General features: G+C 57.4%; 1 protein-coding gene across 7 annotated transcripts; it reads left to right on the plus strand.

Moving 5' to 3' along the window:
- Positions 1–255: 255 nt before the first annotated feature.
- Positions 256–14,459, plus strand: ABCG4 (ATP binding cassette subfamily G member 4). Of its 7 annotated transcripts, none has more exons than XM_058686998.1 (15): positions 256–608; positions 1,210–1,474; positions 5,826–5,943; positions 6,062–6,194; positions 6,337–6,387; positions 6,594–6,739; positions 7,895–8,018; positions 8,147–8,261; positions 8,432–8,574; positions 9,827–9,925; positions 10,139–10,307; positions 10,418–10,518; positions 12,107–12,265; positions 12,433–12,551; positions 12,716–14,459. In XM_058686998.1, exons 2-15 carry the CDS (start codon positions 1,237–1,239, stop codon positions 12,939–12,941), a joined length of 1,941 nt encoding a protein of 646 aa, XP_058542981.1. In that variant the 5' UTR covers positions 256–608; positions 1,210–1,236; the 3' UTR covers positions 12,942–14,459. The 7 variants fall into 7 exon arrangements, with proteins under 7 accessions (XP_058542981.1, XP_058542982.1, XP_058542980.1 ...); XM_058686999.1 differs by having other exon boundaries at positions 256–526; positions 1,225–1,474; XM_058686997.1 differs by having other exon boundaries at positions 257–608; positions 1,225–1,474.
- Positions 14,460–15,101: the final 642 nt, after the last annotated feature.

The following is a 15,101-nucleotide window of genomic DNA, read 5'->3' on the forward strand; positions in this document are numbered from 1 at the left end:
AGATGGCATCTGCACCCTCATGCCCACCCCCCCCCCCACCACCCCATATACGCACCACCGTCATCTAGTATGTAATCCAGGGACTTGTCCCCACTGCACGACTTCAGCTCCTTTCCTGTCTTCAAGTTGGCCTTTGGTCGCCAACCCCCCAGTCCCGGGGCCACACCTGCGCTGGCTCCGGCCTCCGCGTCGCCGGCACCGCCGTCCCCTTCGCCTTGCTCGCCCCCCGCCGGCTGCGGGGCCGCGCGGGCCCTTTAAGAACAGCGGGACCGGCGAGCAGTAGCTGGGAGCAGAGCGCAGTCGCCCGGCGGGCTCGGGAGGACGCAGCGCCCGGGACCGGGCTCCGGGAACCGGGTGTGCGCAGCCCAGCCGAGTCGGGGCGCGCCCCCCTCGCCCCTCCCCATCCTTGTCATCTCTCGGCGGACTGGGGCCCGGGCCCTCCCCAGTCGCCCGCCCCGCCCCGGCCCCGCCCCGGCCCGCGCCGCCGGGACCGGGAGCCGGGCCGCGGTGCCGCAGCCGGAGGCAGGTGAGAAGGGCCCGGAGTCTCCGTCCCCGGCCCGCGGCAGCGCCAAGCTTCTCGGTCCGCACCGGCCCGGGGGCGCATCGAGGTGACTAGGCACGCGGGAGATGGGGAGGGGGGAGCCCGCCGCGGTGGAGGGGGGAGGTCTTGGGTGCGGGTGGTGCGGCCGCCGGGGCCCCGGGGCGCCGGCGGGAGGGGCGGGCCGGGCGTCGCGCCCGGGGATGGGGAGGGGGATGCTGCGGGAGGCCCAGAGCCTCCTCTTCCTCCGCCTTCCCCCGGTCCGCCCTGCGCGCACCCGGCTACCCAGACCAGCTAGCGGGCAGCCTCCGCGGGCCGCCCCTTCCCTCCTCCCCGCTCCCCAACCCTCCAGTCCCCAGGGGCTGCTGGCCTGCGGGGTAAGGAGATTAGAGCCACCGCGGGGAGGGGGGAGAGGGTGAGGGCTTGTAGGGGTCGGGCTGCGGCCAGGCTGGAGCCGGGGCTGGGGCTGGCCGGACCGAGGAGAGGTCGGAACCGAGCGTTGCTGCGCCGGGAGTGGGGGGCAGGAGGGGACAGACGCTCTGGCGGTGGGGAGTGGGGTGCTCTCCGTAGCAGATCTGCCCTGAGAAAGAGGCGGGGAGTGGGGGCGGGGGAGCCTTAGAAGGCGAGGGAGGTTTGAGCCAAGGCTTGGGGGTCTCCGCCGAACCGAGCAGGCCCTCTCCCTGCAGGCCGGCGGCGTGATGGCGGAGAAGGCGCTGGAGGCCGTGGGCTGTGGACTAGGACCCGGGGCCGTGGCCATGGCCGTGGCGCTGGAGGACGGGGCGGAGCCCCCGATGCTGACCACGCACCTGAAGAAGGTGGAGAACCACATCACCGAAGCCCAGCGCTTCTCCCACCTACCCAAGCGCTCAGCAGTGGACATCGAGTTCGTGGAGCTGTCCTATTCCGTGCGGGAGGGGCCCTGCTGGCGCAAACGGGGTAAGGGAGCAGTCTGGTGGGGAGCCGCGGAGCCCCCAGGAGTGGCCTCGTGGAGAGCAGGAGGTCTGGGAGTCCCCTGTTCCGCACCAATGGGCCCTGTGGGAGCACTGAAATCTCAACCCGCCGACTATGCACACAGTTGAGGCGGCGGGTCTGTGCTCCCCCCACACCCGCGAGCACTGTGTGGGACTCTAGGTTCAACTGGCTCCTGGAGCTTTCTCCCTCTAAGTTGACATGATGACCTCCGGGGGTTCAGTGACTTCTTGCGGAGTTTTCCTTCTTTATTTTTAGGTAGAATTCCTGCCTTTGAGGGCTGGTACGAGGAAGTGGGGGGGGCTGTGTTGCACAGGTTCTCCCCAGCGGTTAGCAATATCCTTGTACCCACAGAACACTGCTAATCCTAAAAGATGTTCTCATTCCTGTCACCTTACTCCATTCTTGCTGAAGTCCTCCAAGGCAGGGAGGGTGAGGGTTTAGCAAGAGAGATGACATCCTCACGTCACTAATAAGGAAACTGAGGTCCAGGGAAGTTGAGTAACTTGTCCAGTGCCACACAGCTCATACGTGGCAGAGCCAGGACCAGAAGCCAGGTTTTCCAGCTCCCTGCGTATTGTTTTTCCCCGTCTCTTAACTTCCCTGGTACACCAATTCCCATCCCCTCCTCTTTTCTCTCATCAGCACAGGTGGGGAAGGGCTGGGGCTCTGAGTTCCTTGGAACCCTCGCCATCCCCTGGATCCCTTGCCCCTGGCCGGCCACCGGCAGCTTGAGCTGGGAATAGAGAAGCTGAGGGTTTTTTGTTGTTGTTGTTTTTGTTTTCCCCCAGAGCTGGGTGTGGACGAGGGGTGGAGCTGGGACATTGTTCTCTGAGACTTAAGAATAAGTTTGGGGTGCTTCCGAGCAGGACCAAGCATGAGCTGTCTCTGTCCTCCCCACCCTCACTCCCATGAGTGACCAAAAGGTCACAGGGCCTGAGCCAATGGCAACTGAGGCCTCTGGGCCCCCTGCCCGGTGCCCGTCCCTGAGCAGCCTCTCCGCCCCGAGACCAGCTCTGGGCAAAATGAAGAGGTAGCCATTATGTCCTTAGCCCTCTCGTTTCCTCAGTTTCAAGGAGATGTGTAGATAAGAAAGAAATGTAGTTAGATGGACCGGTTGCTTCAACCCACCCACCCGTCACAAATTGGCACCTGTGACCGGGTCCTTTCTCCTTTGACCTTGCCAGCCCCATACTCTCCACTGTCCACTTTGCTCTCTCTTCTGTCCCTTGCCCTTTTCTTTTGCCCTGTCTTCCGTCCTCCTCTCTTTGACTTGCCTTTTCACTGGAGTCCCTCTCCCCTTGTCTGGAGGACAGAAAGCAATTCGAGAAATTAGAGGTGGGCAGAGAGGAAAAAGAGAGAGGGATGTGGAGAGAGGGTAGTTTCTGCCTTTCCCAGGTAAGGATTTGCCGCCCATTTCCCCTAATTATTACGGTGTTTCTTGTTTTCAAAACACTTTCCTATTAGTTATTGTTAAATACCTCACTTAACATTCACAATAACCCTGTTATGCCTTGGGAGGAGACGTTACTGTCCTGATTTTGACAGGACTTGACAGAATTGCAAGAGAGTTACTGACTGAGGCAGGACTAGAACTGTGATGTGTCTTTATGTCGAGGCCTGGCAGGCCCTTCCCGTGAAGAGCAGCTATGGAACAGCAGGGGTTCAAAGACTGGGTTCCTAGCCACCTGTCCACTGGAAGATGACCTTGGGCCATCTGCTTACCCTCTCTTGGCCTCACTTTTCCTCATCTGTGAATAGGGGTGATAAGAACTGTCATTGCACAGGCTTAGCTGAGACATTATCTGTGGAAATGCTTTGTGAAAGGCAAGTGTAAGATGATATTTGTATTAGGCATCAGTGTCCAATCTAGTGCTTGGCTGTGATTAAATGAGAGGAAGGATCATCATTGCCGGTTTCCTCCCCTGCAAAAGAAATCACTTCCTGTGAGTGGTTCTGAAAGGCGTTTGCTGGAGTATACAACCACACGTCTTTCGGATTGATGGTCATAATGACTGAGGCAGAGGGATAGAACCTGTGACTTGCCCTCTCCCAGTGAAGAACTTGCTGTGTGACCTTGGGTGAGTCACTGGATGTCCCTGGGCCCCAGTTGGCTCGTCCATGTTGCTGTAGCAGCAACCCGGGTAATGAGTTTATAAACGGGAAAGCACTATCCAGGCCGTCGGTGCGATCAGGACCCCAGAGTGGACAGCAGCTGAGCCTCCTTCTGAATGGATGCGTCCAGAGGGAGAGCTGGGTGCTGTGGAGGGAGAGTGAAAGATCACATCCCTTCGCTGTCTCTGCTAAGGAGGTATTGTGGAGAGGGAGTGGGGCTCAGTGGGGGTCGGAGGAGGGTGGTAATGAACAAAATCTCCAGTGGGAGATTGGTGTTTCTGCCTCACTGAGGCAGGTCTGCAAGCATACGAGGCAAGGCTGGTCTCATGGGCTTCCTCCTTCCTCTCTACCTTGTTTTCCCGGGTGACTCCCTGTAGTCTCTGACCTCTGCTTCCTGGATTGTGTTCTGTATATTCTCTCACGTGGCAGAGCTCCTCCTTCCAAGGATTGGCGAGCCTCTGACTTTCCTCTCCATTTTTGAGTGCTGAGCATCCTTCAAGACTTCGCTCAATTGCCACTTCTTCCAGGAAGCCATTCTTGATATTTCCCTTGCCCCTCCACCCTCCTCAGTTCCATTTTCTGCATTCTCATTGTGCATTATTTGTGCTTCTATTATGACCCTTATTTGATCTTTCCTTAGATCCACAGACGTTCCCGCCATTTTTACCTAGACTATGACTTTCTTTCTTTCTTTTTTTTTCTTCAATGTTTTTATTTATTTTTGAGACAGAGAGAGACAGAGCATGAGCGGGGAAGGGGCAGAGAGAGAGGGAGACACAGAATCGGAAGCAGGCTCCAGGCTCTGAGCCGTCAGCACAGAGCCCGACGCGGGGTGAACTCACAGACCGTGAGATCGTGACCTGAGCCGAAGTCGGCCGCTCAACCGACCGAGCCACCCAGGCGCCCCAGACTATGACTTTCTTGAAAGCAGAAAATGTGTCTTCTTCATTTTTTTTTTTTTTATTTGTCCAGTGTCTGGTACAGAGCTTGGAATGTAGTGGATATCAATAAACGTTTGTCAAATGGAATTAATGATAAAATGTCATTTTTTGGGGCGCCTGGGTGGCGCAGTCGGTTGGGCATCCGACTTCAGCTCAGGTCACGATCTCGCGGTCCGCGAGTTCGAGCCCCGCGTCGGGCTCTGGGCTGACGGCTCAGAGCCTGGAGCCTGCTTCCGATTCTGTGTCTCCCTCTCTCTCTGCCCCTCCCCTGTTCATGCTCTGTCTCTCTCTGTCCCCCCCCCCCCCCAAAAAAAAGTCATTTCTTAAATATACTCTATGTGCCAAGCACTGTGTCATATGCCTTTACGTACATTATCTCATTGACTCTTTACAACAACCCTATGAGATAGGTACCATCATCCTCATTTTACAGATGAGGGACCTGGAGCTCAGAGAGGTTAAGCAACTTGCCTGAGGTCACACAGCTGGTAAGTGTGGAGCCAGAATTTGAACCCAGATCCACCTGACTCCAAATCGGTGCTCTTCATGCATATGCTGCCTCCCAACGAGTGAATGAATGATGAGATGTTACTGGGCCACGTTAGGGGCTGCAGAGACAAGCCTAGGGGGCCAAGGGAGCACAAAGAAGGCTTTTCCAGAATGAAGCAGAAGCTCTGAGAACACTCACTCCGGGAACACTTACTGAGCACCTAGTACCTGCCAGACAGTCTCCTGAGGTTGCAAAGATGAGCAAGCCACAGACTCTGCCCCCAAGCAGCTCACAGACTAAGAGGCTGGGTGGGGAAGGGGTGGGAGACAGGCACGTCAAATAGCCACCGTGCTGGCATATGCAAAGCGCTATGGGAACACCGAGGCCATTCGACCAGCTCGCTCGGGCTGATCGTTGGGAAAATCTTCCTGGAGGCAGTGAGGGTCACTGCTGTGTGTATAGAAGGGGAGCAGGGTCGTCTATAAGCTTGACCCCGCTCTCCGCGACCATCCACGAGGTGTGGAGGTTTTTCATAGCCTACCGAAGAGCATGGTCACCTCGGATGCCTCGACATTAGGAGTGGCCATTTCTAGGGGACCAGGACGAGAGGGTGTGAATACTGTTGCTGCTCTGAAGGTCATTCCTCCCTCCGAATCAGTTTACCCTGAGTAGGGGCGGCCTATTTCAATAAGAGCCATGGCCGCTGCTGAGAGTTTGGGGCTCCTCTGTTCACTGCAACCCTGATCAGAAGTGCCTCCCTCCCTCACTGCAGGTTATAAGACCCTCCTCAAGTGCCTGTCGGGTAAATTCTGCCGCCGGGAGCTGATCGGCATCATGGGCCCCTCGGGGGCTGGCAAGTCCACATTCATGAACATCCTGGCAGGGTACAGGTGAGGACGCGGCTGGGGCGGAAGCGGGGAAAGGGGCCGGGAGGACGGATCCCCGGGAGAGCCCAGAAGGGGATCTGAAGTGGCCTTGACCCCCCACCCGCGACCAATGTTCCCTCAGGGAGTCTGGCATGAAGGGGCAGATCCTGGTCAACGGGAGGCCGCGGGAACTGAGGACCTTCCGCAAGATGTCCTGTTACATCATGCAGGAAGACATGCTGCTCCCACACCTGACGGTGTTGGAAGCCATGATGGTGAGGGCTGGATGGCCGCCTCCTCCTCCCAGCCCCCGCTTCTGTCCCCCGCCCCCATCCTCAAGGGGTCCCCCATCCTCAAGGGGTCGAGGCAAGGCCCCCCTCCCACACACATCTGACCCGCCTACTCTCTGGGCCTCAGGTCTCTGCTAACCTGAAGCTGAGTGAGAAGCAAGAGGTGAAGAAGGAACTGGTGAGTGGGGAAGAGACAGGGGTGAGAAGAGGACGGCTGCCCTGTGTGTGTTTCTGAGTCCTAGAGCCCCGAGTTGGCGGGGGGGGGGGGGGGCCCGGGGGGGCCAGTGGACTTAAGGGAAGACTTCTTTAAGTTGGGGTGGTGTGGGGCTGGGGAGGAGCGGAGACTCTGAAGCTGACCTGGGATGGGGGTGGGGCCTGGGCCAGGTGACGGAGATCCTGACAGCACTGGGCCTGATGTCCTGCTCCCACACGAGGACGGCCCTGCTCTCCGGTGGGCAGAGGAAGCGCCTGGCCATCGCCCTGGAGCTGGTCAACAACCCGCCGGTCATGTTCTTTGACGAACCCACCAGGTAGTTCTCCCCCTCCTCCCCCAGCAGGATGCCCCCTCCTCTCAGCCCTGAGCCCCGGGGAATCTGCTCCACTGCTGGAGACCAGAGTCCGGCCTTCGCAGCCTCCTGGAGCCAAGACAAGGGCTTACTCCTCGTCCGTCCCTGCCAGTCCTATTGCCTTAGCAGCCCCATCCTTCGTGCAGGCAGAAATCCCACGTCCTCCTTGACTGATGCCTCCCTCTCCTTCTCCTCCCCACAGCCAATCAGTCACCAAATCCTGGTGATTCTACCTCCTTTCTCCGTCTCTCAGATTTGCCCCACCCCCATCCCTAGGGCTCCTGCTTGAGTTCAGGACGTCAGCAGCTCTTGCCCGCATTTCTGCAACCGACTCCTATCTCTTTGCCTTCAGTCTCTTCGCAGCCAATCCTTCCTCCAAAGTGCAGCCAGAGAGAGCTTTCTAAAAGACAAGTCTGGCAATTCTCACTCCCTTGCTTGAAAACACACCCAACGGTTCCCATTTGCCCTCCTAATAAAATCAGAGGACTTACAAGGTCCTGGTCTGAACCTACTTCTCCAAGCCTCACATCTTGCTTCATGCCGTCTTCTATTTTATGCTCTAATAACACTGAATTGCTTATAATTCCCTGGGCCAGACATGTGTTTCCTGCCTCTAAGCTTTGCACATGCTGTGTCTTGTGCCTGGAATGCCCTTCGCCTCCATGCCTGCCCTTCCACCAGAGCTGGCGTAGCTCCTTCTTCGTCCACATGCACCCGGCAAACTCCTCTGACTACCCCCCAACCCCTGTACGGCAGACCTGAACCCTCCCCTCTTTGTCACGCCACGTTCCACGTTATCTCAAGTGATCTGTGCGCTTATCTCTCCCTCCCTCTGGACCAGAGTCTGTCTTAGTGATCCATCACCGGAATCCCAGGGCCTGGCCTTCAACAGGTGCTCGCTGGATATTTGCTTGTTGAACTGAGTGGGGCTCTGGGCCTCTTGGTAACTCCAGTTACGATTCCGTACTGGAATCGTCCAGTATGTACAGGCTACGGGGATGGCCGGAGTGACTCCCTTCCTTGCCAGCTCCATCCCCTTCGTAGCAGCTGCCCCACCCCAAACTCTCCCTTCTTGGGCTCTGCCCACCTCACCCCACCCCACCCCCTTTCTCTGGACAGTGGTCTGGACAGCGCCTCCTGTTTCCAAGTGGTGTCCCTCATGAAGTCCCTGGCCCAGGGGGGCCGTACCATCATCTGCACCATCCACCAGCCCAGTGCCAAGCTCTTTGAGATGTTTGACAAGGTGAGTGTCTCTGGGCCTCACACGTGCCTGGCCTGCAATGGGGAGAGAGCAGGGCATCAGTAGAGGTGCTGCTGGGGCCTGCCGGGTCCACTGGCTGTGTTTTCCTCACCCTTCTCTTTCTGCCTCAGCTCTACATCCTGAGCCAGGGTCAGTGCATCTTCAAGGGCGTGGTCACCAACCTGATCCCCTACCTGAAGGGGCTCGGCTTGCACTGCCCCACTTACCACAACCCGGCTGATTTCAGTGAGTGATGACGCTGGGCCAAACCTGGGGGATCGGGTCACGCACCCGGGCCTCCTTGGGGGCAGAGGCCTCACTGTCACTGGCCTTCCCCACACACCCATGGAGGGGCTGGCTTGCCCTTGGGAACCAAGGATACGTCTTAGCTAAGCGCTCCCCTCTGTGCCTCCTAGTCATCGAAGTGGCCTCTGGAGAGTACGGAGACCTCAACCCCATGCTGTTCAGGGCTGTGCAGAATGGGCTCTGTACCATGGCTGAGAAGAAGAGCATCCCAGAGAAGAATGAGGTCCCCACCCCTTGCCCCCCTTGCCCTCAGGTGAGTAGGGGTGGAGACGGCAGAGAAGGAAAAGTGGGGGAGGGGGGATGGGACGATGGACAACGGCCCCGCCAAAGAGGCTGTCCCCCAGAGGCATCACAACCACTGGGTTCTAGGAAGAACCCAGAACTTGGAGGAGACCTACTATTAACAGCTGTGTGACCTTGGGCACGTTGCTCGACCTCTGAGCTTTGGCGTTCTCGTTCATTTATTTGTTCAGCAAGTTCTTACTGAGCATCTGTGTGTTGTCCTCGGTGCCGGCACGGTGCCACCTGGTAAGCAAAACCGATGCTGTCTCTTGCCTCATGGCCAAAACGTGTCCTACTGTCATCTGCAGCCTGGGGGTGATGACACTTACCTCCAGGGTTATTGGCAGGACTAACTAGATCATCACGTAAATGTCTTTGCACTGTAGGTCCACCCAGGAGAATGGGGAGCTAGTACTCAAAAGTCCCAAACTCCCCAGGGGCTTGCAAGTGAGGGTTTTTAAGGCCAAAATTTGGGGCAAGGGTCTCTTGAGAAGGTGGATGGCGTTGACTGGAGACCCATAAGGTCATGCCAGCAGGTGCTGTGGTGCTGTTTCGTCCGGAGCAGATGGAGATCTTTCCCACCTCAAGAGAGTTGGAATCTGAAAAATCTTTGTTCTCTGTGTTAGAGATTTCATTCGGTCCATCTGGTGCTTATATCTTTAGGGTAGTGATAATTAACCACTTGTGAGCTGGTGGCGTTGCACTCCTCCAATCCCTTGGTTGGTCCAGCTGTGCCTGGAGGCCATATGACCTCTGGTTAATTCTTTCTTCTGAACTGATAAGATGGATGCTGGCCTCAAAAACCAGAAGGGTTCCTTACTGTTGCTGCGGTCATTATTATCATTGCTAGATATGATTGTCATTATGCCCTTGGGGTAAAGGTTTCTTGATGGAGTAAAGAAGAGGAGTGACTGGTCTCCTATTAGCCCCCACAGGTGTCCTTGACCTCCTTGCTCTCTCCTGCCTCCCACGTTTTTACTTGTTCCTTGTCTCTCTCTCTCTCTCTCTCGCTCTCTCTCTCTCTCTCTCTCTCTCGGAATCTCGCTCCAGTTCATGACTCTGAGGCCAGCTTCCAGGCACGCACCTCAATGGTGGGGAATTTTCCATCAGTACACCTGGAGGACCCCTGCCCTGAGGAAGGGCTCAGGGGTTTTCCCATCACTGAGCTGGATGTGCAGTGAGTGGGTGGGACAGGCTCACCTAAGCCAATGTCCTCTCCCCAGGAAGTGGATCCCATCGAAAGCCACACCTTTGCCACCAGCACCCTTACACAGTTCTGCATCCTTTTCAAGAGGACCTTCTTGTCCATCCTCAGGGACACGGTGAGGCATCAAGTTGAGGGAGAAGAGGCCCGGCTTTGGGGGGCATAGTATCTCAGCAGCTGGGAGGGGAATGTCCCCCCTCCCCCCACCCCCCACCGCCGGCAGTCTCCCGGTACCCCTGTGTGTCTGTGTGTCCGCGAGGGCAGCTCCGAGTTCCTACCCCAGTGTGGCTGCTCATCCCTGGCCTGCGGCCCATCCCCTCTCCTCACCCAGGTCCTGACCCACCTGCGGTTTGTGTCCCACGTGGTAATCGGCGTGCTCATTGGTCTCCTTTACCTGCACATCGGTAACGATGCCAGCAAGGTCTTCAACAACACCGGCTGCCTCTTCTTCTCCATGCTGTTCCTCATGTTTGCTGCCCTTATGCCAACTGTGCTCACCTGTGAGCTGAGCTGCCCTGGGCAGTGGCGGGGGGGGGGGGGGGGCGGGGAGGCTGGGGGCACAGGGTGTCAGGGTATCAGACAGCTGTGCCTAATCTGCCTGTGTCCTCAGTCCCCTTAGAGATGGCAGTCTTCATGAGGGAGCATCTCAACTACTGGTACAGCCTCAAAGCATATTATCTGGCCAAGACCATGGCCGACGTGCCCTTTCAGGTAAGCCTCTTCCTCCCTCCTATCTGGCTCCTTCCTCACTTGCTTGCTTGTCTCCCTCAACCCTGTCCCCTGCCATCCTTTCTCTTCCCTTTCACTTAGCAAGTAGGCGGGGAGTCCCTACCGTGCACCAGGCGCTGGGATCCGGCAATGAATAAGACAGATGTAATCCTGACCTTGTGGAACTTATGTTCTAGTGGGAACGACCGATGACAGACAGACAGTGATAAGAATAATAACCCCGTGAATGACTCTGTAAATCTTATCCACGGCAGTGGGGGGCTGGTGGAGTCCCTGGAGCCTTAGTGCTACTTGGTAGCCGGGAGACGTTGAGCTAGCCCCTGTCTCTCTCTGCTTCCACGTCCCCATCTATAAAGTGGGTGACGAGAGTATCTACCTCAGGGTCGTTTTTGAGGATTAAATGAGTTAATACGTGTAAAGTCCTTGGCATAGTGCTTGGCAGGGGTGCCTGGGTGGCTCCGTCAGTTAAACGTCCGACTTCGGCTCAGGTCGTGGTCTCACGGTTCACGGGCTCGAGCCCCACGTCAGGCTCTGTGCTGATGGCTCAGAGCCTGGAGCCTGCTTCGCATTCTGTGACTCCCTCTCTCTCTGCCCCTCCCCTGCTCACACTCTGTCTCTCAAAAGTAAACATTAAAATACATTTTAGAGATTTTTTTTTTTTTTTTTTTTTTTTTTGGGACAGAGAGAGACAGAGCATGAACGGGGGAGGGGCAGAGAGAGAGGGAGACACAGAATCGGAAACAGGCTCCAGGTTCCGAGCTGTCAGCACAGAACCCACAGAGCCCGACGCGGGGCTCGAACTCACGGACCGCGAGATCGTGACCTGGCTGAAGTCGGCCACTTAACCGACAGCGCCACCCAGGCGCCCCTAAAATACATTTTTAAAAAATTTAAAAAAAAAAGAACAGTGCTTGGCATGCACTAAAGTGCCCACTAAATGTTAGCCAGTTTGGGTTGTTTTTTTGGTTGTTTTTTTTTTTTTTTTTTTTTTTTTTTTTTGCCACTGCCACTCTTTTCCAAGCTCCAGGGCCACCAATAATCCCAAGGGCACCTTTGTGCAGATTGGACGAAGGTGCCCCTTCCTCAGGGCGGCTGCTGCCCCGTGCCGGGGTGCATGGCTTTGTGGGGAGAGCACAGCTGGCTCTCGGCCTCTGGTGGCCTCTTGATTGGGCGCCCCTGTGCAGGGGGCAGCCTGCCGTACCGTACTCGTGGGTTTGGACTCCGCCTCCAGGAGCTGATAGCTCAGAGGGGGACAAAGTGTGCTTCCCATGTAGAGTTAATTAATCAACAATACAAAGAATAAGCTGATCCAGGTTTCGGAGCTCAGATATGGAGAAGTCGCCATGCCTGAACTGGTCAGAGTGGGTCTAATGGAAATGGTGACACCGGAGGAAGAGAATAGGTTCATATAGCCAGGAAGGAAGCGGTCATGGGTCAGCCTCGTGGGGGGGAACAGCAGACAGAGCGCGGGGACAGGACTAAGCACGGACGCTGGAGGAAGAGCTGTCCTAGGGCTTCTCCCGTGCCCCTGGCTCGCGGTCCACTGCCCAGGCCTGTGTCCCCTCCCCAGGTGGTGTGCCCGGTGGTATATTGCAGTATTATGTACTGGATGACAGGCCAGCCAGCTGAAACCAGTCGCTTCCTGCTCTTCTCAGCCCTGGCCACTGCCACCGCCTTGGTGGCCCAGTCTTTGGGGCTGCTGATTGGAGCCGCCTCCAATTCCCTACAGGTGGGAGGCCCGGCACTTGGGGATCTTGAGGGGCGGTGGACAGGATCTGGTGGGAGGAAACAGGGGCTGGCATGGGAATGGATCTGTGGGAAACCCCGGGGCCACCTCAGTCCTGAGTCTATCCTGGTCACTCCTGTGATGGCCCGGTCCCCTTCCCTCCCCTCCAGGTGGCCACCTTTGTGGGCCCAGTTACCGCCATCCCTGTCCTCTTGTTCTCCGGTTTCTTTGTCAGCTTCAAGACCATCCCCACTTACCTGCAATGGAGCTCCTACCTCTCCTATGTCAGGTCAGTGCCCCTTCCCTCACCATCTGTCCCTGCTCCCCCCACCCCCACCCTCCGGCAGGAGCCCAGGCCCCAGGGCTGAGAGAGTTGCAACTGGGCCCTGGCGGTTTGCCCAGGGAACAGTGACCTATGCTCTGTATCCTGCTCTGATGTCCCCACGTGCCTAGGTATGGCTTTGAGGGGGTGATTCTGACCATCTATGGCATGGATCGAGAAGATCTGACCTGCCTGGAGGAGCACTGCCCTTTCCAGAATCCACAGAGTATCCTCCGAGCGTTGGACGTGGAGGACGCCAAGCTCTACATGGACTTCCTGGTCTTGGGCATCTTCTTCCTGGCCTTGCGGCTGCTGGCGTACCTTGTGCTCCGTTACCGGGTCAAGTCCGAGAGATAGAGCCTGGCCCTGGCCTGCGCCCCAGCCCCCGCAGCGGAAGCCCCCAGCCCCAGCCCTCTGGGACTGTTTTAACCTCGTAGACTTTGGCACTGGTCGCTGGTGCAGCCATCCTCCCCTCTCTCGGCTGCTCCACAGGCTGGCTGCTGGACTGCGCTCCCGGCCGTGGCCGTGGCAACCGGGGCTGCAGCCCTCCCCGCCATGCCCAGGAGTCTTCCCCAGTTGATGCCATTTGTAGCTTCCTCCCTAGTCCCTCCAACATCTGCATGCAAAGACCACTAGGAGGCTGCCGCCCTCCTTCCCGCCCTCGCCACCCTCCTCTGTTGTCTGCCTGGGAGCCCCAGGGTCTCCAGGCCCCCACTCACAACTGACCAAAGTGGCCTCCTCTGGGGGTCCCCGCCACACAAGTGTTTGTAAACTGGACTGTTCTGAGGTTCGGGTTCCAGGGCTGGGCCCTGGTGGGGCCCCCTGGAAGTCCCATTTGGACACTGGAACGGAGCAGGGAAGGCTCTGGAAGTCTGTTCCTCCTCCTCACCTTCTCCCCACCCCCAGACCTGGCCGCCTTGGACAATCTGCTGGGACAGCAGCTGGGTTTTCTGTCTGGGTCGCCCCTCCCAATCCTGGGGATTGGAGAGGCCTGGGGCCACGGGACGCCCCGTTCACCCTTCCCCGTCCCCTTTGGTGGGGGTAGGGTCTGGTGGCACCTCTGCAATAATGTTTGTGTTTCTCTCTCACCTGCCACGGGAACTGGAGAATGCACTTTATTCTGGGGCGCGAGTAGGAGAAGACCAAGCTTCCTTTCTTGCTTCTCCTGCCCGGTCCTGCAAAACTCCCTACCCTCTCCAGAGTTAACGGGCACATACATGCGAACAGGCAATCTCAGACCTACGCACGCTCGCCGTCCGCCGTGGCCCCGAGGAGCGATGGTGGCAGTGGTGGCGGTGGGAGCTGCGGGGAGGGCAGTGCCGCCTCCTCCTGGGCATACGCCGCTTGGACTTTAAGGACGAGGCTGATGCTGCCCGGGGTGTCTCCAGGATCTGCAGGTGTCTACCCCCGGGTCTTCCTTCCCCTCCAAGTCAGGGGCGGCACAAGGCACTATCTCCCTGGGGTTCAGGAGCCAACACAAGCACAAGACGGGCATCAGTTGGCCTTGGCCGCCTGCCACCCCATGCCCCCTCTCTTGTGCGTCAGGCTGGTATTCTCGCTCTCTTGCCCCTTCCCCAGCCGCTTGCTGCTCATTCAAACTCCCGTCTATGTCTCTCCACACCCTTCCCATCAGCCAAGGCGGCCCCTGGGCCCCAGAGCGGCAGACACAGAACATGTCTGGCTGTTGTGGGAGGTCCAGGCTCATGCCACTTCTGATTTCGCCTTCCCCCAGGGCTCTTTCCCGCCCCCCGGATTTCTGTACACATACCACTCTTCCTTCTCTTGTCCTGCCACGGATTCCCGCCATCACCCAGAGATGCCAGTCGTATTTGTGGGGTTTCACCCATTATTAATAAAACCTATATTTATACAGTATGCGGTGCAGAAATGTGTACGGGCGTGGCGCCCAGGGCCACGGGCTGTGAGGGGTCTTCGAAGCACTTGAAAGGAGTCTGCGCGCTTTAGGGAGTTTGTGGCAGTGGGTGGTAAGCCAAGCTAGTACATGTCAAGGTAGCGAACGTATAGCATATAAAGTACCCGTGTTATGCTTTCTATGTTACAAATGCTTGGTGTTCATTATCTCAAGAAAGTCCAATGCCGACTCTGCATCGTCCCTCATGATAACCCATTTTGCAGATGAGACAACCGAGACATGGGCTAAGTAACTTGCCCAGGGACCCTTAGCCAATGGAGGCGAAGCCAGATCTGGGAACCGGGTCTTCTGCCTCCAGACTCCTCATTCTTGACACTGGCCAATGATGATGATTAGGGTGGATCTGCATGCTCTGTGTGGGTGCCTTGTGTCTGTTGCATGGGTGTGTTCTCGCCAAGTGATACATGTCCCTCTCTTCAGAATTCACTGCGCCCCGGTTGTGCCTGGCGGGGCGGGGGAGGGCATCTAGTCAGTGGTCATAAAGGGCAGTGAGAAGCAGGAAAGACCCCAGAGCCTGACCCCAGAGCCTAAGCGCTAGGATGAGAATACCAGGTGCCTCACCGAACTTACCCCAGCTTTCTCTT

The sequence above is a fragment of the Neofelis nebulosa genome, chromosome 10 (assembly GCF_028018385.1).
Source record: "Neofelis nebulosa isolate mNeoNeb1 chromosome 10, mNeoNeb1.pri, whole genome shotgun sequence".
Taxonomy (NCBI): Eukaryota; Metazoa; Chordata; class Mammalia; order Carnivora; family Felidae; genus Neofelis; species Neofelis nebulosa.

Bases quoted from the DNA above. Each gene is read 5' to 3' on its own strand.
- ABCG4 (XM_058686998.1), top strand. From the start codon at position 1,237: ATGGCGGAGAAGGCGCTGGAGGCCGTGGGCTGTGGACTAGGACCCGGG. The intron at 8,575-9,826 runs GTGAGTAGGGGT...TCCTCTCCCCAG, and splicing joins CTTGCCCCCCTTGCCCTCAG to GAAGTGGATCCCATCGAAAG. The intron at 10,308-10,417 runs GTGAGCTGAGCT...CTGTGTCCTCAG, and splicing joins TATGCCAACTGTGCTCACCT to TCCCCTTAGAGATGGCAGTC.